At 42.3% G+C, this 26,195-nt stretch overlaps 1 protein-coding gene across 3 annotated transcripts; it reads right to left on the minus strand.

Moving 5' to 3' along the window:
• Positions 1-2,010: 2,010 nt before the first annotated feature.
• Positions 2,011-25,603, minus strand: LOC134863201 (segment polarity protein dishevelled homolog DVL-1-like). 3 transcript variants are annotated; one of them, XM_063881571.1, is made up of 15 exons: positions 25,166-25,603; positions 19,697-19,766; positions 17,108-17,229; positions 14,467-14,585; positions 10,493-10,631; positions 9,485-9,578; positions 9,259-9,328; positions 8,884-9,023; positions 8,123-8,199; positions 7,659-7,726; positions 7,486-7,563; positions 7,217-7,351; positions 6,408-6,575; positions 6,077-6,292; positions 2,011-4,144 (listed from the first exon to the last, which is right to left on the minus strand). In XM_063881571.1, exons 1-15 carry the CDS (start codon positions 25,333-25,335, stop codon positions 3,540-3,542), a joined length of 2,271 nt encoding a protein of 756 aa, XP_063737641.1. In that variant the 5' UTR covers positions 25,336-25,603; the 3' UTR covers positions 2,011-3,539. The 3 variants fall into 3 exon arrangements, with proteins under 3 accessions (XP_063737641.1, XP_063737632.1, XP_063737651.1); XM_063881562.1 differs by having other exon boundaries at positions 7,432-7,563; XM_063881581.1 differs by lacking the exons at positions 14,467-14,585; positions 17,108-17,229; positions 19,697-19,766; positions 25,166-25,603 and adding an exon at positions 11,213-12,123 and having other exon boundaries at positions 7,432-7,563.
• Between the last annotated feature and the right edge of the window lie 592 nt (positions 25,604-26,195).

Here is a 26,195-nt window from a genome sequence, read left to right on the forward strand (position 1 = left end):
GTCGTTCCTTTATTGCTTTCGTCATACTATACATTTTTGGGGGATATTTTTCGACACACTATTCCAGGTGGTTTCATTAGTTTTCGACATGTTACATTTTTGGGTGACATTTTGATGTAGTATATGTTGGGTTATTGGGATTTTCTTGACCGATATCATTTTTTGTGATGTTTTTTTTATTACACTATGACTTTCTTAAAATCGCCATAGCCTACAAAATATTGACTGTTTTCAAAATACTGTGCTTGTGTAAAATGTATTTTCTTGGGACTTTTTTGACTTACTATTTAAGTGACTGATATTTAATGACAAACTACATTCTAATGTCATACCTTTTAGACAATTTCATACAGATTTCAGTATTTCGGTGGCCACGTGTACAAAAGTAACAGTTTGAGAAAAATGTATAAGAATTGTTTGTGTATGAGAATATTTTTCTTATTCTGCCTCTTTAAACATAAAAGTAACGGTACTTGTAAAACTTGTAAACATTCAAGACTCAAGTAGTGTTAAGATTGGCTGGTTTGTCAAACAAAGCCTATTGTGATATCATTGTGAGGGGGGATTTCCTGGTCGTGGTCCACCATTGTCTCAAACAGGTGTTAGAAGTTTCTAGGAAAAATGAAATCCATGCGTAAATAATTCCCTATAATAGAACCCCAGCTGAATTGTGGCTCATAAACTGGAAACTGAAACAGAAAATGCAACATGTAAACAGTACTTCCTTGAGCTGAAATTCATGAGGGTTTTTTTTAAAGGTTATTTATGAAACAGCTTTTTCTAAACAACTTAATAGTATATTTACTTTCAAAGGGAAGTGATATTTCCTTCCAGTAAATGACCGGACTTTGGATAACGGGACATTTGCTAACTCATGATCAGATGGTGACAGCATGGTGCAGCCTACTGCTACAAGGTTATTTGAGGATGTTGTTGCTTAACTTATGACTGAGCTTTAGAAATGAACACAAAAGAAAAGAGAAAAAAAACAAAATACCACAAGACTGGCTGCTTCGTCATGTTTATACATCATAGTCATATGATACTTGAATGACATTTGGCAGATTTCACCTTTGACATTACTGAACCTTTCTAAGCCTATCATGGTCCGCCTACTTTAAGGGCAAATACATTTAATATAGAAGACTGTGACGTACAAAGCCAGTACCTCACTCGCCTACACATCCGAGGCAAAGACACCTCCCACCCTTAACCATCAAACCCCCACCCCCCTAAGTTTGGCTATGAAGCACAGTAAACTCCAGTAGGTCAATTAACATACTGACTTGGGGAATTCTTTTGATGTTCGGTTAGTAAAGTAGTATTCTGCTGCTGGTAAATAAGTGTGTGAGTGTGTGTATTTGCATAAAGGCTAACATCAGCTTCAGTGAGAGTCAAACTGCAACTATGTCATCAGGAATGACTTGTTTTCGTTTACATAATGCTCTATATTATAAATATAATGCGGGCGACACAGATCATTGTGCGCTTGCTCTTTTTTCGAGGGTACTTTTTAGTCTATCTCTGCAGGCGAGGGTGTTATTATAAGGCTTTGACATCACTTCCTTCCTGACAAGGTCAGGTGGGGGAGTGTAGCGTCACCTTCAAACAATAAATACTTCTAACCGCTGTAGTTGGTGGTCCAGCGTACAGGAGGGCTGTGTGGGGTTGAAGCACATTTCAACCTTTTAAGAGTTAAGTCAGCCTACTGGGAAAGTCCACGCAACAACGCTGGTGCTCGGAATTTCCTCTGAGTGGTGTTAAGTGTATAAGTCATTTAAATATTGTGCGGGTGACACGTTTGGTGTTGTTCTGTGTTGTAACCTCTTACATTTTTACAAAGATGTCCACTTGATAACCTCCAATATGTTTCGAGAAACCCAATTGATTTTAAATTATTATTCTAATTTAATTTCGGGTAAAAAGGAGAAAATGACACACGGTATGTCTCCATCTAGTGGTCCTGCAGAAACAAAACCCAACAGGTGATTAGCATGGAAAATGCAGACATCATTTTGAACATATATATTTTATTCATATATATAATAAATTTCTATGTACAATTTATTCTTCTTTTGTAAAGAAACAAAATTACAGAGAAAGCTTTGATTGCAAACAGTGTTTCATACCAAGGGGAGGGAGATACAAATGAAAAAGTTCTCATTAAACTTTGTCATTTCCATCTTGTAACTAAATGTTAGGTAGAAACAAGAGGGATTTGCCATTATTTTGCAAAGAGAAGAGAGTTTAAAGGCCTGGATTCCCCTAGAAGTCCCTTTGAACTCTTCAAATGAGAAGTGTCAGATGACAATCATAAAGAGGTCAGCCACAGCTCACAGAAGGAAGAAACATTCACCACAACATGTGATGCTTTGGCATTAATCACACTGACTTATCAAAGCGAACACTCGCTACGAAGGAGACTACCATGATGCTTTTAACACTTTGATTCTGCTGTGGTGTCCACTGTTTGCAATCCTGTTTTAAGTTGATTTACTTACTTATATGTGTTTAAACCAAAGTGTTATGAATGTCTGGGTTTAATTGCCGACAGGAATAATGATACATTCGACAAATAACAGCTAGGACAGTAGAAACTGGCCACTGATTCACAAGGGGTGATGTCTGATTGTCTCTCAGTCAACCTTAGTAGACAATGCATGACATCATCAATGCAACATAAATAACATCACAAAAATCATCCAGTGTACGGATTTTTCCTTTAAAACATTGGCAAGAGGTAAACCCCTCCCCCTAATAATGGTAATAATTTAAACAAAATGTATTCATAAAATTTTGTTTCTTTAAAGCAGTTGAGACAGTCATGCAATATGCAGCCTAATTAAACTAACGGCTGGCTACAGGGCTCCCTTACGAAATTGAACAAATCCACGGATCTTGAACTCATCAAGGTTAGCTTTTTAGTAGTTGGCAGGTAAGAGCTTAAATAAGCCTGTGGTAATGCCACAGTATAAAGGAAATGGGGCCAGAGGTTTGTTGTAACGTGCGAAATTCGATCTGTACGCACAGATATGAGTCAGGGGATCAATCCCAAGTTCTAGGACCCGAGAAATGTTCCTAAGTGCGGGCTGTAGGTGTAGGCCTGGGTCTGGGGGATTGAGATCCAGGCCCAGCCAGCTTAAAGGTCTTGCAGGACAGAAAATATTCCAGGTAGAGTACACACTCCCCAGAATGTCTACGTGGCAGCGTTAAAGAATCACCACACTGAATACAACTCACGTTTCACACACTGTACACGTCACGTCAATACAAAAGGGTTTTCAGCCACAGAGGACCCGTGCTTGTGTGAGTAAGAAACTTTCCCCTCTGTTGTGCTCTTGCTGCCTGTATTCCTTTGCTTGGACATCAGACGAACAGACAAGATAGCAGGAGGGAAGGTAGAGGGCTGGTCAGTGTCTACATTCTGAACTTTGAGATGGTCAGAGGCAAAAGATTGAGAGGAAAAAGAGAGAAGGGGTGGACTCGGGGTTCGAGGAGAATAGTTTTTGTGCTGGAGCAGTTTTAAAGGCACTGTCCTGTCACATGATGTCAACAAAGAACTCACAGGGATTGCCCATAGCATGCTGGAAGGACTGGCGACTGGCGGTGAGCTCAGGAGGAACGGATGCTAACTCCCTTCCAGGAGGGGCTCCGGGAGGCGTACTGCTGCTGACAGAGGTTTTGGGGGCCAGACGGGACAAACAATAAGAGGGAGGCAAGCCTGGAGGGCCGTAGGAGGAGGCATGGCTTCGCTCGCTGTGGGCACATGAGCCTGGCCCTGGCTGGGTGAAGGGGGCGTGGCTGTAGGTGAAGGAGGGGTGGCTGTTCTGCGAGTGAGGTTGACTCCTGTGTGACTGACTGTGACTGAGGCTGGACCGGGCATGGCTGTGGCTGGAGACGGCGTGGCTGTGACTGGAGACGGCGTGGCTGTGGCTGGAGACGGCGTGGCTGTGACTGGAGACGGCGTGGCTGTGGCTGGAGACGGCATGGCTGTGATGGCTCATTTGGCTGGCGGACCGATCACCGCGCCTCCCTCCACGGACGCGGGGCTCTGATTCACTGCATGTTGACCTTTGACCCTTTTCCTGTGGGGAGGAGCGTCTACCTTTGCCTGCGCTGGGGTTGGATCCACTGCTTCGGCTTCCTGTTGAGGAAAATAACAAAGGCCTTTTAGCTTGGCATTGTACAGTACAAGACCTCCTAACAAGAGACAGACTGCAGATCCTACTCAACCGCTGAGTTAACCCAACATCAGGGCAGAAGGTCACACATTAAACAAAATACTAAATGTTAAAAAGTATAATGTACCCTTTATGAGCTGCAAGATCTCCTCTTGTGCACTACACAGTAAAGTGCATGAATTCCTTTAAATTACATTACTGGATTTTGTTTAAGGTGTGACGAGATATTTCATTAAGCAGTCCAGCAAGAGTCGACAGGCAAACAGGATTATCTCAAAAGTTTCCTGACCCCAAGTTCCACCTGCAGAAACTTATACAAAGGGCTTCATTTCATATCATGAACACTGATACATTCACAGATCATAAATGTAAACATGATACACCTGAATCAGAAAGACACTACCACAGAACACTTTGGGGGAAATACAGAATAACTCAACAGATTAGTTTAAGTTGTTCTGTCCACATTGTCAATTTGGGTTATATCAATAAGTCAGTGTCTGCACACTGGTGGCATCATACTGATAGAGGTGTAACACTCTGTTGCAAAATTAACCACTTCACGCCTCCCCTTCCGCAATGAGCCCAACAGTACTGGGTAAAGTGGTGCATGATCGCCCCCTATCAGTCGGAATGATAGCACAAGCCTCGGAGTGATCATCCTGCATCATGCACCTCCAAGCACAGTACCAATGCATGCCCAGAGGTGCAGAGGGAGAACGGACTGTCAGGAGAGCCACACACACAGGATACACACGGACAAAGAAGGACGCATGGGACGGGCGGAGGGAAAAAAAAAAAAACACCTTAAAGCCACAGTATGATAGATGGAGAATGTTGAGCACTAGAGAGCAGGAGAGAATACCATGAAGAGGACTGATGGTCAGATAGAGAGGGCGAAACAGAAAGAGAGCAGCACAGGAGGAGAGGTGTTAGCAGGCTTACCGGTTCCCCCAGTGTCCTGGGACTACCTCCTCCTTCAGTCTACCGTTGCCCAGCAGAAACAGAGGGAACAACATAATTACACACACCTCCCGCACTAGCTAATGTGCCCTACTACTGTACTGGTCCGCATGATCATGATGAAGGCTCATTATCAGCCATGTCTGTTTTTGGAGCTTATTTTTTGTCCTCAACCCTCAAGTTATGGAGAAACTGCTCTTCAAAAATGCACACAAGCACTTATTCAAACAAGCAGACATACACATCATTTCCCATGAACACTTGTTTGGAGGTGCCAAAAGCAACAGAACTACATAAAAACACATTAAGTGAATATTATTGTCTTTATCAACCAAATTAAAAAGTGAGAACCGGCAGGAGGTAAGACATGACGATGTCTGATGAATCACTCAAAACAATGAAAATTATACTAATGGTGACATGTAACTTACACTTATCTGTCCACTACAACCACACTATCAAAGCCACTCTTTTATGTACAGCCTCTGCTCTCCTCTCTTCCTCAGTGTGGATGTCAAAAACCATGCAGAAGCAATACAAAGCACTGTCAGATTCAAAATGAACACAAAAGATCATTCGAGAGCTGATGAAGAGGGATGGACTCGGTGTAGATCATTCAAGCTGGCGATTTGTAATCACATGGTTGATCAGATTTGTTTTTTGTGTGTACACACCCAGTACTGCAGAGCTGTCCGCTGCATGACTCAAGATGCTCATGATTGACCTTGACAATACAGGACGCGTTTTAGAATACACATATCTCATTTACAAAGATGCAATCCAATGTCAACTTCCTGCCCAAGAGAGGCAGAAAAACTAAAATTAGCAGACATTTATCAGGAATACTTGGATAATCTCATGTTGCATGTTGAGTCAAATGATCACATGAATTAATTAAAGTCATGTTTTGCCTTCTCCTCTTCATTGCTTACCCTCGCTGTGCGGGCTGCCCGCGCTCCCACTGTGGAAACTGTGGCATGGGTCCGAATATCCTGGTGGGAAGCTGGGGGGTGCGGAGGGAAAGGGAGGGTAGGGGAATGGCTGCCCGCCCAGGGGCCAGGGGTTGCTTGTGGGGGGTAACGGTGCCAGAGTGTCCTGCTCAGAACCACCACCGCTCGATGCCTCGTTTAAATTGAGTGAGGCCATGTCTTATTGGAGAGAAAACAGAACCAGGGAGGAACATGGTTAGTACAATACTTCTGTTCACAAAAAAGCAGTAGACATGAAGTCGTATTATCGACACAGTAAAAGAAGGGTCTGTACTTTGGCAGAGGTCGCCGAAGGTGTAGTAGCACTGCTCGGAGAAGGTGATCTTGTTGACCGTGTGTCTCAGGTAGCCATGTTTCAGCAGACTGCTCGCGTACTTCCTTGCATCCCGCCGGTCCTTAAATCCTTCTACTCTGGAGTAAAGCCAGTCCACCACGTCAGCACCTGACACAGCACAAACACACACAGACACACACAGACACACACACACACACACACACACACACACACACACACACACACACACACACACACACACACACACACACACACACACACACACACACACACACACACACACATGAAGGCTCCTGCTCTAATGTGTTGAACAGATGCAAAAAATACTCAATATGAAGCCACAGAGGCTACATGTGGACAAGCAGCACAATGTTGCAGGAACTTCGAAGAAAGTTTGTCTAGAAAATGCTAAAGTTATGCAAATTATGGAGTTTATTCAAGGCAAAACAAACTGATAACTACTTCTGTATATAGAAACAAAAAAAGACAAAACTAAATGGATTTAAGAAAAGGAAGTATGTGATTCCAGATTAAATCCATTCCAAAATGTTACTTACTAATTTACTTTGCAGGAAAAAAGGGACATTTTGGGATTTTGTTTTTAGGAAGGATTACTCCACATACATGTAGACAGTATCAATGGTCAGTTCAGTATGCATACAAGGCTGCTGTGTGTATTTCTCCATCATACATGCATTATTTAGAGTAAAAGCTCCACCACAGGGTTTACAGGAATCAAAGGTGTGCTTTCAGTTGTGTGAGTAACCACACAGCTGTGCTTTTCTCACCAATAACGGCATTGGCGATGGTGATCTTCAGCCACATCCTGTCTCGAATCTCCAGCCCTGAGTCAGGCAGTTGCATCACCTTCACGATGGTTGCCATGTCGGTTTTACTTGCAGATAAAGGCAAGTCATCAAACTCTGGGGTGGGAGAGAAGGGAGAAACTATTGACAATTGGAACTTTTCTATTGTTTAAATGATGTAAGGTTATTATAATTACCACAAAATGGATGCTTCATAGAGTGTGATGAAGGTGGTGGTTGGTTGTTTTTACCATAGTGGGGGTACGGTCCTGTCAGAGCTGTGGTGTGTGAAATCCAGGCTGCTGGGTCAATGGGTCTAACAGGCTCAGCTGACAAAAGAAACAATAAATCAACTTTAATAAAAGACACATTTTAAGTCCAGTTCATGTCCAGGATTGTGAGATAGTACTAGTTTCCATCTTACCACGAGGGATGGTGAAGTAGCTTCGTGGAGACGGGTCCCAACATTTGGCAACAGTAAGACTAATAGGACTGCAGGAGAAAAAAGAACAACAGTTTAAAAAGAAACATGTTAAAGACCGTGACAATCTGAAGTTTATTTTAGTCAATACAACAGAGTTCTGTTTCTTTCCTCAGCTCAGAGATCAAGGAAGTGTATTTTTCAGTGGAGTCTACACCAAAATGATACCACACAGTAATCTGCATATTCGAAAAGTCTCTAATCTCTTTTTTAGTTGTTGAAAAAGTCACAAATGGTGTTTGATAGGTCACTGAATCTTTTATTTTCCAGTCGTGATTTTTCTCAATAGGGCTTTCTTTGAATCTCCAAAGAGCCATATTGCAACATACTTACAACCAATTCTCTATGTGGTTATCTTCAGCAGCAGAGAGTTGGATTATGAAATCGCTCTTACTGTTTGCTCTTACCCGGTTTTGGAAACAATCTCTCTGAGGATCCTCACCGCGTCGTCATTGCTCATGTTCTCAAAGTTCACGTCATTCACCTGGTGGGCAGACAACGAAAACACATGACTTCCTCATTACATTAGAGTACAATGCTTTTCTGTGACTGAAAGGGGTCCAATATGTTGATGCACTTGCACTGTGCACATTAATCTCTGCAGTGCCTTTAGATGCCTACAAATCGTAAGCTGCTTACTATGGGATACAGATTCATAATCATAATAGACTGTATATGTGGGCTGCACAATAGCTGCCCACTGCTCCTAGTACTAGGATGGGTTAAATGCAGAGGACCAATTTCACTGTGTGTGCTCTGCTGTGTGCATGTATGTGACAATAAAGAGGGTTTCATCCTCCGATTCTATCTTCTATCTATTATAAATGTCGGGGCAACAACAATTCGTAGTGATCCATCGGGTGTTTCATAGAGGGTGTAGCTGTGGATCTTAAAGAACTAGAGAGAGGCGTTAATAGGAAGGAAAAGGAGAGGCAGAATAACAACTTTACAAAAGAGCCTCATAACAGAAGGGAATTCAACATTGTGGTTTTTAATGAGCCATAAAACCTCAAAAAGCCATCTCTGTATATGTCATGTTCAGCTTTCACACTATACAAACAGCAGCAGCGTTTATTACACCAAAAGCTCTGATACTGACCACAAAAATGTAAGGAATTTCCAGATGTGTGATGTTACTTTGTTAAACAGGAGGTGTCTGTAACAGTACCTGGAGCAGCATGTCTCCAGGCTCTATTCTTCCATCAGCAGCCACAGCACCTCCTTTCATGATGGAGCCGATGTAGATGCCGCCGTCTCCCCGGTCATTACTCTGACCGACAATACTGATACCTAAAAAGTTGTATTTCTCTGTCAGGGAGAAAACAGGGACTTATTAGATAATTCAAACCATTGAGTTAAAAGTAAATAAGTGAGAAAAAAAAGCCAAAACATACATTATTATAGACATGCTCTGTATCTATAATTATAATTACAGTGTTGAGCAAATTCTATCGCTACAAGAGCTTTGAACTAAGATCACAGTCCCAAAAGATGAACTAGGTAACGTTTATACAAGGTAGATGATAGTTATTGTCAGGTTTACCCATGTTGAGCGTGACGGTGATGATGTTGAGGCTCATAGTGGAGTCTGTGATACTGCTGAAGGACGAAGACTGGAAAGGCAGAGGAGGATAAAATAAGAAGAGCAAATCAGAAATAATCAAAGTGGCATAAAGTCTATATCAATTTGCTCTCTCATCTGTTTCCCACACTCAATGTCAATGTGAGTTTGAGCAGGGGCAGTGATGTGTCTCAGAAGAATTGCTCACCCGATCTATTTTGGCCACTTTGTGTCTCCGTCTGCGGCGCTTGTGTCTGCGCATCAGCTGTGAGGAAGAACTCTGTTCTGTGGAGCTACTGAGCCTGAAACACAGAAGGAGAGAGGAGAAGTGATGGACAGTCAAAAGAAAGTGGACAAAGAATAGGACATCGGGATAAGACAGAAATGGGGACTGTATAGAAATTACCCGACACAATTACAACTTTCAAGTCAGCAGAACGATGTGTGAGGTACATACAGGAGGGAGACAAGTGACAGAAAACATTTGCAGTAAAATACAAAAGCTCTTAAATGAACAACAAAACAAATCAATTGTCCCTTTACTTAGCTGAAGTTAGTAGTGCTGTGAAGCCTTTATCCTTGCATGTAGCATCAACAAAATGAGTTCATTATGTGACCTTTGTCATTTTAAAGGCTGTCATTTATTCCTAACTTAATATGACTCACTTTTGTAAGTGATTATAATTTAAAGTACAATGCAATCTGATTTTCTGGACGACTAGAACAACGACTACAGCTAAACTATTAGCTGATTATTCAATAGGTTGAAATTAAATTAACCAGCAAGTATTTTGTTCACGATAATTGTCCAAAAAAAGGGATAAGGGGATTTGCTATTCAAAATTCACAAATATCTTTCTGAATTTTTGTGTGTTTTATATCTTTGCCATTGGTTATTTAGATATATAATATATATGTTGGACAGGTAAAACAAGTAACATGAAAATGTGACAGGTGTTTTTCACTCTGTGATTTATCAATTAAAAACAATAGATTATTCATGATAAAAACAATGGTAAGTTTCAGGTCTAGCCACAACTAATAAGATATCACTTTGAATAAACTCCTCAGACAGAAGAGATGAGAAAAAACAAAACATTTTAAGCTTCACTCTACGGCATTTATGGATTGTACTTTTTGTGCGTGTTTCTTTTTTTACTCCTTTTAAGAAAAACATTACCGTTTCAGAGACAAACATTTTGATGTGAGGTGTTACCTGCTGGCATCCTCGTCTTCCTCACTGTCAACGAATGAGCTGGACTCCAGCTCGCTGCTCATTACTGAGGCGCTGTCGTAACCCATGGCTGAGTCCCTCGCAGTGCGCTCGGATTTCGAGTGACCGTTGATTCGAGGGACTGGAAAGAGAAAGAGCAGAGCAGCAGTGAGTATGACGGGAGGTGACGGTAAGATCGAGGGATCAGATCAGCACGAAAGGGAGCAACCAGGAGGGGAGGAGAGTAAGGGGTGGTGGAACTGGAAAAAGATCATAGTTATCTGAGCAGTGATGGTTTTAATCTCTGATACCTGTGGAAGATTTTAACATTGACAATATATTATATTATTATTATATATATTATTTATGGAATTAGAATATAAAGAGTATTATTGTTTCATACTCAAGAGATCATGTTCAGTAAATCCGAAGTCTTGTATAAGTCCAAAAGTATAGAAAAAACATTCTTTAAAAGATCGATGAAATCAAATCTAAAATGTTTTTATCTAATGAAATACTCAATCCATATTTTTGGTGTTTAGCCTTAAAAATATAGACATTTTAAAGTTTGCTGTCTTGCTTGCTGCACCAAAGGAGGGAATGGATATGTTAATTCATACAAAGTTGAAAAATTAAAACAATGTATTTGGTATTGCATTACTGTACTTTCAACAGCAGCAGTGTACAACTGTGTAAAACTACCCTGCCCATCTCCTTACGTACATTGCCAGCGACGTGGTGCTGTCTCAGGGTGACAGCGGATTCGCTGGAAGGGCCTCACAAGGCGGAGAGGGCGTGGCAGCCAGCGCATTCGCCGAGAGCAAGCAAAACATTCCAGCAATGTGAGAGTTCCCATCGCTAGCTCCACCCAGGTGGTGCTTCTATGAAAGCTGAGCCACTGCACATAAGCACTCAATCAGCAGGACATGACATCCACTGTCAGAATTCACACGACCATATTTCCGCCCACGCACAAAGGACTGAGAGATACAAAAAAACAGGAGTGCAGGTTCACCAAGCCAGACTGAAATCTGTCTTTGTGCTCTGCTCCTTCTGTGCAAGCCGCTCTCTTAAAGCCAGCCTGAGCCCCAGACGGTCTCTGCCCACCGGCTGGCTGCTCACAGGCTTCACAGCTGATCTACAATAGAGGCAGTGAATAGGGAATAATCATAGAGGAGCTGTGTGAAGACTGTTAGGTAAGAGAACAAGTAAGTGAGTCACTTTTTCACCTTGGTATGTATTCCTTTGGGCATATTACTCGTGACCTTTTCAAAAGTAACTAAATATATTGTTTGCTTTTTATTACCTATGATCCATAAATCAATATAATGCACTAAGCAGCTAGTAAATATGTAAAATAATCAAATATAACACAATTTGGCAGGTTAACATCATATAAACATCAGCTCATAACAACAATGCATCCCTCTCCCTGCTGCAAAACAAGAGCCTTCCTAATTTACTTTCCAATATCCAAATGGAATGATAGAAAATAACCTACAATAAACCCCCACAAAATGTAATTGCATGTATCCTGTACTATAATTGCATTCCAAATATCTTCAACAGCCATAACACAACAAATCCCTCTCACCACAGCCGACAGTGCCTTTATCCGACGGACGCACAGAGAAAGTGAGCTGAGAGTCAGGGGAAAGTATTGCCTCCTCCCTCGCTCTTAAGGCACGCAACTATACAATGGCTGCTAATCTGTCTACGACCAATCAGAGGATGCTATTCTGCCAGACAGAGATAATAAGGGATTTGAGATGATGTGCTGTCCCAGCTCTGCCCCAGGTGAAAACACCATCAGGTTATTAAAAGTCAGGATGCTCTGAGCAGCATTGCTTCACAAACAATGATTTTAGGATGCTTTTGATAAAGGGGGCAGGTTCACCAGCTGTTTTTGTGCTCTGGGTTAATACTTTAATACAAGCATAAGTGCTTTGGCTTAGCAATGTTTTCTTTTACCGTAAGCTTGCTTACCCAGCAGCACTGAACAGAATTACACGTAATGCAATGGATACATTTTTCTTTTCAGAGTATTAATGTTCTCTTTTACAGTGTAATCACCGATCATGCAGGTCTCGTCTCACAACAGGTTGAGATGCAGGGCACCTGGCGGCGTTGAAACAGATCATATCCCATAAATCCCCCCTACACCTGTTCACTCTTCTAAACTGTTCAACTGCTGCACTATTTATCTATACTGATTCTGCAAAAGCACAGACAGAAAATAAAAAGAGATATGTTTACCAGGGCTGAGCACTTAAACTGATCACTGTCAAACCGCTAGCATTCACACAGAGAAAAAAATCCCTTGAAGCGCGTGTATAATGTAACAGGGGAATTCCTGCTGCTGCTGATGCTGCAGGCAGCGCGGTAAAGAGGTGGAGCTACTGACTCCTTCTTTAGATCCAGGCCCTGTGACTATGACAGCAACAGGGGAGCAAACGTAGCTAAATTAAAGAATAATATATGGTCATGCTTCCTAGATTTATGACCCATGAAACTGCAGTGACCCATCCCATTCCCCCTATGGTTCACTTAATTAGAGCGAACGAGCTAGCAGGCGAGGAGATGCCAGGCGAAGAAACAGAGAAAGAATGTGTGTGTGTGTGTGTGTGTGTGTGTGTGTGTGTGTGTGTGTGTGTGTGTGTGTGTGTGTGTGTGTGTGTGTGTGTGTGTGTGTGTGTGTGTGTGTGTGTGTGTGTGTGTGTGTGTGAGAGATCATTAGGTAATGCTTTTCTGTCGTCTGTATGATAGTGTCAGATGTGTGTTGAGGTCAGTCAGAGAGGAGGATGGAGGACAGATGCAAAGTTCATCAAGCTTAAGGTATTTTTCGCATCAGCCGCAAAACAACAGATGTGCAGTTGGCAGTCAGCAGCAGTGGATCTGACGTGGTGAGCGCCAGCAGTATGGCTTCAGCCAAGTCCAAAACATGACGACAAGATGCACAAGAGTGAGGAAATGGATTGGTCGATGATCAAGTTGATGTACTTCCAGCATCCAAGACAGTAACAGCTTTTCCAACCATCTCAATCTGATGCAGTTCTCTGTGATACTAATGCCATAATGAGTGCTGAATGCGCCAGGGAGAGCCGGGCTTGCAGTGAAAGGGGAGGTGAGACAAAGAGACAACTGGCTGTGAGTGAAAACAACAGCAGACTGCCAGCCTCATGAGCTGCTGATTTATTACTTCCTGTCATACAATTCTGCCAAGATGTTTGAGTGGCAACAACTGGAAGCGGATATCCCAAATATTTGCAGGTATGATTATGCTGATAACAGAACACACCTTTTCCTGCAGCACCAGCATACTCTACCATGTGCAGTCATGTAAGGCTGCCTGGCAGGCCCCTGTATTAAAATCATTGAGCCAGTAGAGGAGGGCAGCTCTTTTGCAGGAGCAGGGAGAAAGCTCTTCTCTTACATAATGAATTTGATAGGACATTGCTGCAATCAATTGTCAAAACAAGCAAGCAGATCACATTTGATTACAGTTCTCGGGGGCTTTCAAAAGCAAGATCCTTAGTATTTATTCTGTTTTTGTGATTTTTCACCAAACACTAGAGTGCTTCGGCAGGATATAATCTTTGAACAAGAGTGGAGTATGACTACTGAGTGGAAAATAGCCTCTGACCATAAACCTGAGCCACACACAAGAAACAGGAGAAGGACAATCATTGGGAAAGACAGTGAGCTCCAGATGAGTTGACATTCAGTGAACTTATACATTCCTTACTTTCCTTCTCCCTTCTGAGAATTTGGATATCTATTCTTGGCCTCACATAGCTGAAGTTCAATACACATCATTTGATCCCTGAGGGCTTCTTTTCATACATGTCGATAGTCTGTCCAATATTTATTTTAAAGAAAGTTAGGTGTTGAGTAAAGGGCACTGAAATGTTATAACTCCAAAATGACAGGATAAATGCGGTTTTAGGATCTGTATGTTCCTGGCTGCTAAAACTCACGCTCAGTTTCTCTCGCTCTCCTCCGAGCTCGCTCCCTCTCTCGCTCTCTGCGGTGGCTCAGGAGAGACTCCGTTCCCGTCTCGGTATCCAGGCCATCTCGACTGCTTACCGCGTTGGCACTGCAAGACACACATCGGAAAACTTCAGTCAGATTCATATTAATGTCCAAAACACACATACCCCTCCCTCACAGAAAGTATTACAAATGAATGATCTTCACCCGGCCTGTGACCAGTGCTCCTGAAAAGACTCCCCAGCTACAGTATACTTCTGCCTGTAACAATATCTGTGTGCCTGCCATTCAGCCTCAGGGGAAAATACAACTCATATTATGTTTCAGATTCAATCCCTGTGGCCAAAGTGGCAGTTCAATTGTTGTGCGGTATGTGATGTGTTTTTTACTAAGTGTCATTAATGACCAGACACCCTGAGAGGGAGCCACTCTGGACAATACTGGCATTAATGAGGCCTATTGAAAGCCCAGATGGTGCCTGAAGCATGATTGGGAGAGAGACGGAGAGGGGAGAACGACAGATTGCATAAAAAAGCGAGAAGTGGTAGCTCAGGTGTGGGCTGAGCACTAAGCTGGCCCGTGTACTTGGGGTTTGGGAGGAGTCTGGGGGTTCTGAAGGGGCTCGAGGGCAGATTGTTATTCTGTCTGTGGGATGGAGACGCTGTGGCCTCAGGCACCGGGGTTAAGGGACCTACACAGCCACTGGGCAGCTACGAAACCTGAAGCTGGTGAGAACTCTACTCTACCCTGTCAGTCTGTCACACACAGTTAGGCATGTGTACAACACGTACTTTACACCTGCATAAATAATTGTGCTTTCATGCAGCCACTCATGCATTCATGCACGCTCAAATGGTATACAAACAGTTTCATGTTCACAGTGTACAAACAGAGAAATGGAGGCTTAAAACACAAACATCATCCTGCAGCAATTTAAAGCAACACACCTCTGTGGCAGTGTGTGTGATCAATGCAAATTAAAAATACAAGAGGAGACAAGATGCCGTGTGTGCTATGTCCACTCAGCGGGGTAAAATGCTCAATGAGGCGTGCTTACACGCTTCTGCTACGGGGTGCTAATGGGGACACCTGGGCCAGCTTTACCAGCACAGGCATGTATGCAAATATCACTGTAGATTCAGAGTTTGGATGCACTTGTAGTGATTGGACAGCAGTGTAAGGATAGATGTGGCGGTGACTGCCTGTCTGTCAGACTGTCAAAGGCTGCTGACCAGCCGGGCGGCAGGTCTGCTGATCCTGGGGGAGATTAACCAAGGCGCTAGGCTGCAGCTGTGAACAAATGCCACCCCCTTTCAACTCCCCCCCACTTAACAGGCCCCTTTCCTGCTGCCAATCGCCACCTCCCCCCCTGGGGAAATGGAGATGGGTGCTTTTAATGTCCGTTAATCCGGATTACCAGGCAGAAGCACATCAGTGGTGTGCGTTTTCAGGCCAAAACACCTATTCTGCACGCTCATCAAATAGAGCCATTCACGCCGACAAACACATGAAATGCATGAATAAAGCTCAAGAGAAAATGAAGTGGTAATAATATTCTTGCTATTTACAGAGAGAAGTAAAGGGTGGAAAACTTGATTCATTTAAGAAAGAGAGGACGTCTGCTATAGGAAATTCACCACGCTGTTTCTCAGAGAAAGGCCTGCCTGTCTGACTCAATGGGGGAGAAAGAAAGAGAAAGTAAGGGAGGGGGGCTAGGGATATGACGTAGGGTAAGGGGGAAGACACACTTTCTTTTTGCTCCACAAGGTGGCGGTAGTCCTAGTGAAAGCGGGGAAATATAAACTCATCAGGACAGCTGACAGCAGAACAGCAGGGGGCAGGCCACAGAGGGCAAACCAGAGCTGAGATGTCAAACACTGGATAAAGAGATACACTGAGACATGACAGACTGCATGTTCTCAATATAGAGCCTCAGCCCCTATTACTCCAGCGCCGTAATGGCAACAACCCTCGCCCCCACTGCCCCAAGCCCTTTTAGCTATATTTAGCTAGCGACTTCTCCTTAGCAAGTGCAGTGATATTCTGTAATCTGCCAATTTGGAGTCAAAGTCTGGGCTCAGGTACGAGTCATCTCACACAAAATCTCTGAGCTTTTAGGCACCAATGTGTTTTTGGTCAACATATGCCTTTATTAGCCCAGCATGGATGAATGCTCTTAGTGAGTGAATACAAAGGGCCTCACTGAGTGCCAGTATTTGCCTGAAGATGTTTATGCCGTGCAGGCTATTTCAAGAATCAGCAGCAGCGGCGGCATATACGCATCATGTTTACATCGATGAGCAGACTAACGCCTTACTCCATGGTTGAGTGGGCGGGAGGGAACGTACACACAAGTGAAAGAAATACTTATACCCATGCATGTTCCGACACTTGAGCTTTAGCACATACTTAATGCCATATTCACAAACCGGCGTATAGACCACCTCCCATACGAGAAAAATGGAGAAATCTCTCTGATGAGCGTCCACATTGTGATTAGCACATATGGCGCGCTGTGAAATAAAAAGGTCACCTAGTGCACAGAATTGTGTGCTTGAATTCATCTGCCCTGCATGCCCATGAGTGTGAAATTGTGCATATATGACAGGCAGTAATCAGCATACTTACTGGAAGGAGGGGGGGCGTGAGTCTCCGATGCCCCCTGTTCTCTCGAGAGGAGGGGGCAGCTCTGGATGGCTCTCTGTGCACTGAGATCCTCCATCAGAGTGGGCGCTCTCAGCCAGCACCAACTGAGAGAGTGAAGGTGGAACAAAGGAACGATTTTTAAAGACCAGACATAATCAGCTCTTGGAGAAACATCGACAATAGTTCCATGCATTATATCGTCCTAATTTAGAGCTAAGGAATATGAAAATGAATCCAATATCACAATACTATTGACCAAATTCCTTGATATCGATACTGTACGGATATTGTAGGGCTTAATGTGGATGTAATGACTAAGCGGGAAAAGGGACATAATAGAACAGGTAAAGCAGCATGGTTAATTCAGAAAATGTAAAAACTAAGAAAAAACAACCCTTTACGATATCCGAAATCTAAGAGGATATCTCGTAACACAATATCAATATTTGATCAATATACGTTGCCCAGCCTCAGCAGACCTGGCAACGAGCACATCTTGTGTACGTGTGAGTAAAGGCGAGATGCTGCAAAGAGGCCGAGTAGACTGGTGGCAACGCATAACAACTAAGGAAAGAAAAACTGAAAAAAAAACAAAAGGCCACACTGCTTTTACTCAGTTGACAGTCAGTACAAAGGGGGATGTACAATGATCCATAGATACAACTCCTCTCCTTTGATCTGAGCCAGGATAATGAAAGTTAAAGCAGGCAACCGTGGAGGAATAACAACTGCATGCACATTGATTATTCTAAAGCCAGCTTTGGGATTCAAAGGTGTCACTATGGTGTCCCTAGCTTGTTGAATGAACCCTGTGGACTACTTCTTATTGGCTCCATTTCAAGGGCTGGTAGTACTGCTGCGTCACCTTTTGTGTCTGTGTGGTGACTGGCTTTCTGTCTGAACTGATGAACAGACTTCAACGGGGTCTTCCGTTTTCCAGTTTTATGGATGAAAGCTTTTGAAACATTTGGAAAAAAATATCCATAATTTAGAGATGCATTGATCTGACTTTTGTCTCTCCTGATGCTGATTCCTAATCCCACACCAGTGCCTTCTTTTTCTCCCAAACGCATGGAGCTTATTAGGATTAATTGCTGCAGCATTGTGTATAGCCGTATAATCCCTAATTAATTAAAATTGATAGTGGAAATACTAAATGATATAATGACATTTATAAATAAAACATTTAATGGTTGGTAGATATTGATCCCCTTCATATTGTCAATGATATCATATCACCTGTTATTAATACAGCACATCACACACTGAAAGTAGTGCATATGTGTATATCAGACACATAAACAGTATATTATCTATCTTGTTTAATGAGTCTATTTAAAGTAATAGTTTGCCTAAGTTACAATGCCTTTAAAAACATGGGTTTGATCTGAATTTATTAGGCATGAAAGGAAGTGTTTTACATAAGTACTGCCTTAATGTTGGGCAAAGGGTATCCGAGATTTGTTCATTTGCATTTTTTAAATTGTATTTTTGAACATAAAAAATAGAAGAAAATCACATACAGATTAAATCACCATAACGGAGTTTTTAGAAACTCTGACACTATTTGAAGCGGCTTAAATATACCTATAATCACACAATACACCTTTGCTAATTGCATTACAGGTTGTAATGATACTAAACAGTTAATTCAGTATCAATTATCATTCAATTAACAACATCTATAAAACTGACCAGAAGGTGAAATGGTGGTATCTTAAAATAAATCTTATTATGAAATGGATGCCCTTGCTAAGAGTCATTTGGGCCCACTGGCAGAGTGAATTATTTTTGGTAAATCAAATGTGAAATAGTTGAAATGGTTGTTGAGCAGCAGGATAATGTGTGTATAGTGAGCCCACATTTATGTACAGGCTTAAGTCATGTTGTTAGTAATGACACTGTGTAAGTGACACTGAGCAACAGACAACCACTAACGACTCCAAAGCCACCACTGTGTCCCTGACTCTGACCTCCGACCTCGCTGTGGAGCACTTGTGCATTTTCCTTACAGAGATCACTAAAGTGTAATATTCTTATACTTGATTGTTAATATAAATTGACACAAACCCACCAGGTCAATTTAACATGCAGCCTGTAAAACTCATTTATATATTCTTGCTTATTATTCCATCAATACGTCAAGCATTAGCATGTGCCTGTGTCATCTGTTCGGTACGACAGAGCCATGACTCACATCTTCTTTTAACAGATTTATTTATCCTAATGTATCGTCCCTGAGGATGACTTAAGCTCGTAGCACTGCTTACGTTCCATAATAAAAAATCACTTTAAAGCTACAGAAGTCAATAGAGTAACTGACCATCAGATCGGTTACACTGGATCGTACGTCTGATTGTATTTTATAACAGCAGCTATGTTTCCTACCTAATGGAATCACCCACACCTATACAATACAGCTGAACAGTGAGATCGAGGTGAAGAGTGTTCAGAAAGCTCTGTGGGGGCGTTACAATGCTACATCTACATGATCTACGAGTGCTCTACATATCTGTGGTTAGAGCTGAGATTTCACAGCCAGCAGAGAGGGGAACCATCCATCTCACTTACCCAGGAAACTACTCTCCCGTTGAAGCAGGGCAGCTTGGCGTTGTCATCGGAAATCTCTTCTTTGACAACCCTGAGGAACAGACAGAAGCAGTCAGGCTAACCGAACAGGAGCAGGACACAGAGTCAGCGCAACAACCAATACCACACAATGCAGTGTGGAGACACTTCCTTTCCCTGCGTGGTTAATACACACTGAGACATTTGCGCTTTGTATGTCACGTCTCCCACATGGCTTTCAACCAGCTTTGCACCCTAGCTAGCACGATGAGCTTAAAGAGCAGCAGAGATGACACAATCTGAGAATGAGTTTCTATTTACGGATTTTTGGACATCGTAGTGTCCTTCTCTTAACACTAAGCAAAACAATGTGATAAGGGCTGTCAAAGTGGCAAGGATAGGAGCATAAATCTGTGATGAATGTGTCTAATAGCAACCAGTGCATGTTTAACAATGTCTACTGATGGCCTGAACAATTAATCAGAGTTTTATCAAATATAGACTAGGTTTCAAGGTTTCAAGGTTTCAAGGCTTTATTTGTCATATGCACAGCAGATACAGCGTATATGTTGGCAATGAAAATCTTATGTCGCGTGCTCCTCCAACAACTCAACATACATGGTGCAAATAACATAAATAAAATAGTGCAAAAAGAGAGAAGAATATTATTAGTGGACTAGTGGAATAATCAAGAGGTGTAGTATTTGTTCAAGGCAACAACAAAAAAATACCATTCTGATTTAAGTATGGTGGTGCTGCAGAGACTTTTGGCTTATAAACCATACTCTACAGCAAAACATATCTTGGTACAGATCCTCACAAAAAAATCACACCATGATCCTTTTAACATATTTTTCAAGGAGAATATTAATTCTAACAAACTATCATCCCCTTCAATACTTTGACCCGTGTTACCAATGTCAAACTAATTACAATAAATCTGTTTTCAAATCATTAAGCCTTAATAGATATGTCCTCAGAACGGCGACAACAGGGCGTGAAGGCACAGGACTGTGTATAAATAGAGTGATCTAGTGTGTGAGCCTCCCTCAGTGCGTTCTTCTCGGCTGTAAATTACCTACAAAAATACCTCCCAGTTACCCTTTGACCTGCATGGACACAGTTCAGCAGCAACCAGTCACCATACCTGCTTGTGTCATATAGATCAAGTTGGAGTTAGGGAAGGGGTATAGGAAATGAGCTGGCAAACACCTTTCATACACACACACAAAAACTGGGCAAACCACCCATTTATTTTTAACAGCTCCCCTTATAACCCTGTGTATGTGTTTATGCACAGTATTTGCAAAAGGATTTCCCCTGAATTGATACAACTAAGTATTTACGAGACTCTAGAGATCTCACTTTAGCTTCTCGGCTTTGAAAATGGTACATGAAAAGGGAGAGGCGCGACTTGAGAGTAGCAGAAAAGCCTAAGAAGATTTTATGCAGGAGTGTCTCTGACTGCGAGCTTTTTTTTTCTGCTTCTTGTTTGCCAGAACTTCGCTGCTACTGGAATGATTAGCCAAGCCTGTTGTGTTTTTGTCCGCGCTGCTGCTGGGGGAGCTGTATTGCTGGGAGTGGTGGACGGAGATAACGTATCCTTGTGGCCGGGACTGACGACCACAGAGTCTGCCGCTGCGGCCTGTTCCACCTCGGGGAGGAAAAGGGAGGGAGGCGAGGGCTGAGTCTGCCAGCTGCTTGTTACGTAGGAAGTGTTTGCATCCTCTCGCTCAAGCTGCATGACCAGCTGTAAGGTGACTTGGGAGGATGTGGGAGTGGCCAGAGCAAAAAAAATGTCAGTAATGAATCTTTCTAATGTTTGACAGGGAGAAAAAGCCTCTTCCACTTGCTAACCTGAAGTTTATTTAAGATTTCTGAAGTGGCATTCAAAATAAATCTCTTAAACATATATGTGTCTGTTAAAAGTACTAGAAACCAAAAGACCTCAAAAACAACTCCAACGAAAACAAATGACGTCTTTATCATGTGGTAAAATACCAATGGACTGCATTCTTTTCAGCTTCAATCTGATATCAGGAGCCTGAATAGTTAATAGACACACACACATTAAAACACACAAACAAATAGTAGGCCTGTTCAGAGAAGCATATGTCTGGCGTGGGCTGCTGTCACAGATCTGACTTGTTAGGGCTGACAGCTTAAATAGGTCCTAACAGATTTCACAGGATAATGACAGAAGATTTATCCAACTGATTGCTGAATATTCTACTGTTGGAGATATTTGTGTAGCTGGGGAAGATTAGACGTGTTTGTTTATGCTTTAAACAAAGAGGAGGGCTGGGTAGTTACAGCCTCAACCAGAAACCAGACGCAGGAGAAGCCAGCCAACAGCGGCCAGCAGTCCAAGGACTTGGTGAGCTGATGTTAATGTTACTATAAACAGGGAAACAAAAATATTTGTAGTCAAACATAGTTGCAAATAGATTGCCTTCAATATGAATCTTTCTCAGTAAACAGCTACATTTGACATTAACCACCTAAAAGGCTGTTAATAATAGCAAACTGTTGAAGTCACATTTAGTACCCTTAGTGTGATGTTATCAGCGTCTTCATAACCAAACTCAGATGTATTGGGTCATTTTCAAGCGTGAGGGCGTTGTTGTTAATGCTAAGAGACACAAATGAGGGATAACCTTCGAAATCCGTCAAAGCAAAAACAGGAAAGGTGAAGCAGGGGTGCTTTGTGCAGAAAGCTGCAGGTTTTTGTCCTCTAACTACAGGGGCTTAGCAGCCCTACCTCATCAGAAGAGAGATTCCCCTACCAGCCCCCCTATTTCTAAGGCACAAACAAGACTGTTTCTTTCAGAGCTTCAGCTTGGCTGCTTCCTCAGCTCCAGAGTGCCGCTGTGACTTGCATTATAGTGAGGTCTCAAACCCACTCACCACCAGTGGCAATGACAAAATGCCATATCATCACCTTGTAGTCTCCAAAAACCCTAAGTGGGATGCTTGAAAACAACACAGCCTCAACAAGCTTCCTGTCTTATGAATATTGATGACTGAATGAAATTTAAGTGGGGAAAAACAACTGAGGTATGAAATTTGCACAAAGAAACGTTCATGGTTTAATTTGCCGTGCTGTGTTGTGTGGACAGAGATGCGACAGCCCGTGGTTGCATGTAATTCTTGATCCCAAAGGGAGCTGAAATGACATGTTCACCGCAGTAAGCTGAGGCGTTTTGGGGGCAAACCGTTTATCAAATTTGTGCGGCCATTGCTGAGAGAGACGATATTGCCAGCACAAATGTAGTTCAGCAATCCCATAAGAGAGTGGCTGTTTTTTCCTGCACCACAGGGGGTCTACTACAGAGGACCTTGCACTGACTGCTCATTTACATTTCAAACACAGTCTATAACTGCAAGGGATTTGATGTTTTCCCTCTCTGCTCAGCAGTCTTATTCCTCCCTTGCTAATTCTCCAGCAGCCATACTGTCTGTGTGTATGCAGTACAGCCAGAATGGCTACCACAAAGCGCTGCTATCCTCCGTGCCTTTGACTGGGTTTTGCTTCCATACTGTGCCAGTACCATACGGCGCACACGGAGCCTGAATATTCAACCTTATCTCAAAGGCTGGAATGCTGATGGAGACGCCTTTGTAAACTGTGTATACCAGCCCTGTGTGAAACATGGTTTTTTGACAATGTCCAATTCACACCATAATTTAACATGCTTTATTGACGCACATGCAGGAGCCGGTCAGCCTGGTGTTGCGGTGTGTTTAGCAACACAGAACCACATCACCATGTGGAGTACGCAAACATGCTTTGTTTGTTTCCATAATCTGCTTGTCGATCACCTGAGGCCCAGCAAGCAGCCCGGCCTGCACTGCAACTGAGGCAGGAAGCCGGGGCCGGGGACAAAGCGGAGCACCAAGCCTAGCCTGCCACCAGGAAGAGCTAGTTTCCCACACAAGGTCAGGCTGCAGTGGAAATCTGTGACATTTGGCTTTAATGACACTGGCTGCTTCTGCATTTCCTCCAATAATGTTTGTGATTGCAGTGCCGAAAATTAATGTGTGTGGGATCATGTCTGACTTTTCAGACTGGAATGAGGAACAGTCACTGACACAAATATGTCATCCTCAGCAGAGGCCTGATAGAAGTAGATCTCGCTGACCAAGAAGGCCGCAGTGCTTTATAGAGCTGCAGTAAATCTTTAAAATCAGGTCAGGAATACAAAGAGAGGAACGGAGAGAAATTTAAATACAGAAAGCAGAAAGAAATAATCATAGTTTTCAAGTCCAACATCCAGTGGAAGTTCTGTGGCTAGTAAAGGAAAATCCACCCAAAAAATAAAAATACATTTACAATAAAGACATTCTACTAATTGTGTCAATAATCATTATCTAATAATAGGTTTACATGACATGTAATGTGATCTAAATGATCCTGTGATTAATGCTACAACGTAATCAGCTTCAACATGACTGTAGCTTTAGTCATTAATTTAATTACTCTCTCTCCTTATGACAGTACAATAAATACATGTCCAAAAAGACAGTGGGATGTGATGAGACGGCAAACATTGTGCCTCATTGGATACTAATAGTAAGACTCCATAGATGTATATAGCTGTTGGTCTAAACACATTTACTGTGTAGATTTGACTCTTAATGCCCAAAAACCTGCTCTGCAGTAACACAGGATATTACCAGCTTCTATCTATCTCCCAATCTCTGTATCTTTCTATCTACATATCTGTATTTGTCAGGGAACAATCATACATTGCTGTACATACATACAATACATTATCTGCTCAAACAATCAAGGTTATGAGGAAGTTGTTCAGTTTGACAGGTGGGGTCATTAATGCAGAAGTTGATTACATGATTGCATATCTAACAACCACAGTCTCTAGTTTATGGTTGCCATATTCCCTTGGGATTCACAGTCCATTGTGTGTGCTTGTGAGTGTCTGTGGCAACCTTCCTGGGTTGTAATAAATAAATGTTTTTTCAAAAACCTATTTTAATAAATGCTTATGACATACACTGACTGACAAATGGCCGAGAGGAACCAAAAAACAAAACAAGTCGAAATGAAACCTGAACTTGAACATGTGGAGCCTTTGTCAACATTGCTTTCTCATTTATAGTCCACATGGCTCATATATTGACACTAATATGGGATAATATAATTACATTAATAAGAGGGGCAAGGGTCTGGCTCTGTGTATACATGCAGGGCTGCGTCATTAGGACAGATCTGGGATCACTTCAAACACTCGTGTGTCTCCTCCACTGCGCACAGGGTAGTAATAATGAGCAGGTGCCAGGAGCATGGAAACAGACATGGCACTGTAGTTTGCACACATGTACAATGTTGCAGCCAGCGCCGTCTGATGTGGTCTATCACGCCCTGTAATACACTTATTATACACACACTGCAATAATAAATGGCAAGTGAACCAGACGAACAGGCTAATAATAATCATGGTGGCCACTTACCCAAAATCCTGGTCCATCGATTTGAAGAAGAATTTGTAGCTATTGACCGGTCGATTGTTGAGGACATTTTTAAAATCCGCTAACGTGACTTTGTCCGGAGAAACGGAGAGTTTGACCAGATAAGGAGTCTCCTCCTCGTCTATGTGATATATTATTTTAGTCTCCGCCATGAGAGTGAGGGGAGGACAATCATTGACACAGGAAAGGAAACAAGGGTTGGCAGCGCAATACACAGGCCTGCTATGTTACCAGCTACCCGTAGAATAACATAACAGCATTCCCTAATATATAAACCTGTACACGGTGCCACGGTGGGAAAAACAGCTCCGTGTTTTTGACAAAAACGGCGAAAATCCAGACATAATCGCGTTATGAGTGCCTGTATTCCTGCTCCGGTGTGAGGCGGTACGGTGGCTCTCTCGGCACTAAAACAGGAAGGGACAGTCCACATCCTTACAGCGATATGGAGTTGGGAATATTGCTATTTTTCACAAGCTAATTGGTTAGACAGTGCTGTCATCTAGTGGCGTGTCTGTGCTGTGCGCAGGCCTTTATGCCCATCTTATACAACACGCTCACACTGTACACTGTGCAGGCATGAACAAAGAGGAAGTGCCCTGGCTTTAAAGCATGGGTTTTCTTTCATTATCACTACGAACTCTGATATAACAGTGGAATATAATGGTTTCAAGCTGGATCAATTACATTTAATACATATTTAACATACATTTCAATATAATCGGCCAAAAAATATAGAGTTCTGAAAGCATGATGACCTATTTTGACCAATTATTAATGATTATAAAAAGAAAAGACAATCACTAAAACTGAAATCCTACAAATATGTACACACCGTAACATTTTTTTTGAAATACAGCAGATGCTCGGCCATTATTTTATATAGACTAATGGGCAATTAAATCAAGGTAATGGGCTTAATACATTTTAGATATGCTCATTACAATAATTACAATTGGAAGCAATTATTAGACATTAATCATATGATTGTAATTGCTTATTAATCACTGCA

Source organism: Eleginops maclovinus, chromosome 1 (genome assembly GCF_036324505.1).
Source record: "Eleginops maclovinus isolate JMC-PN-2008 ecotype Puerto Natales chromosome 1, JC_Emac_rtc_rv5, whole genome shotgun sequence".
Lineage (NCBI taxonomy): Eukaryota > Metazoa > Chordata > Actinopteri > Perciformes > Eleginopidae > Eleginops > Eleginops maclovinus.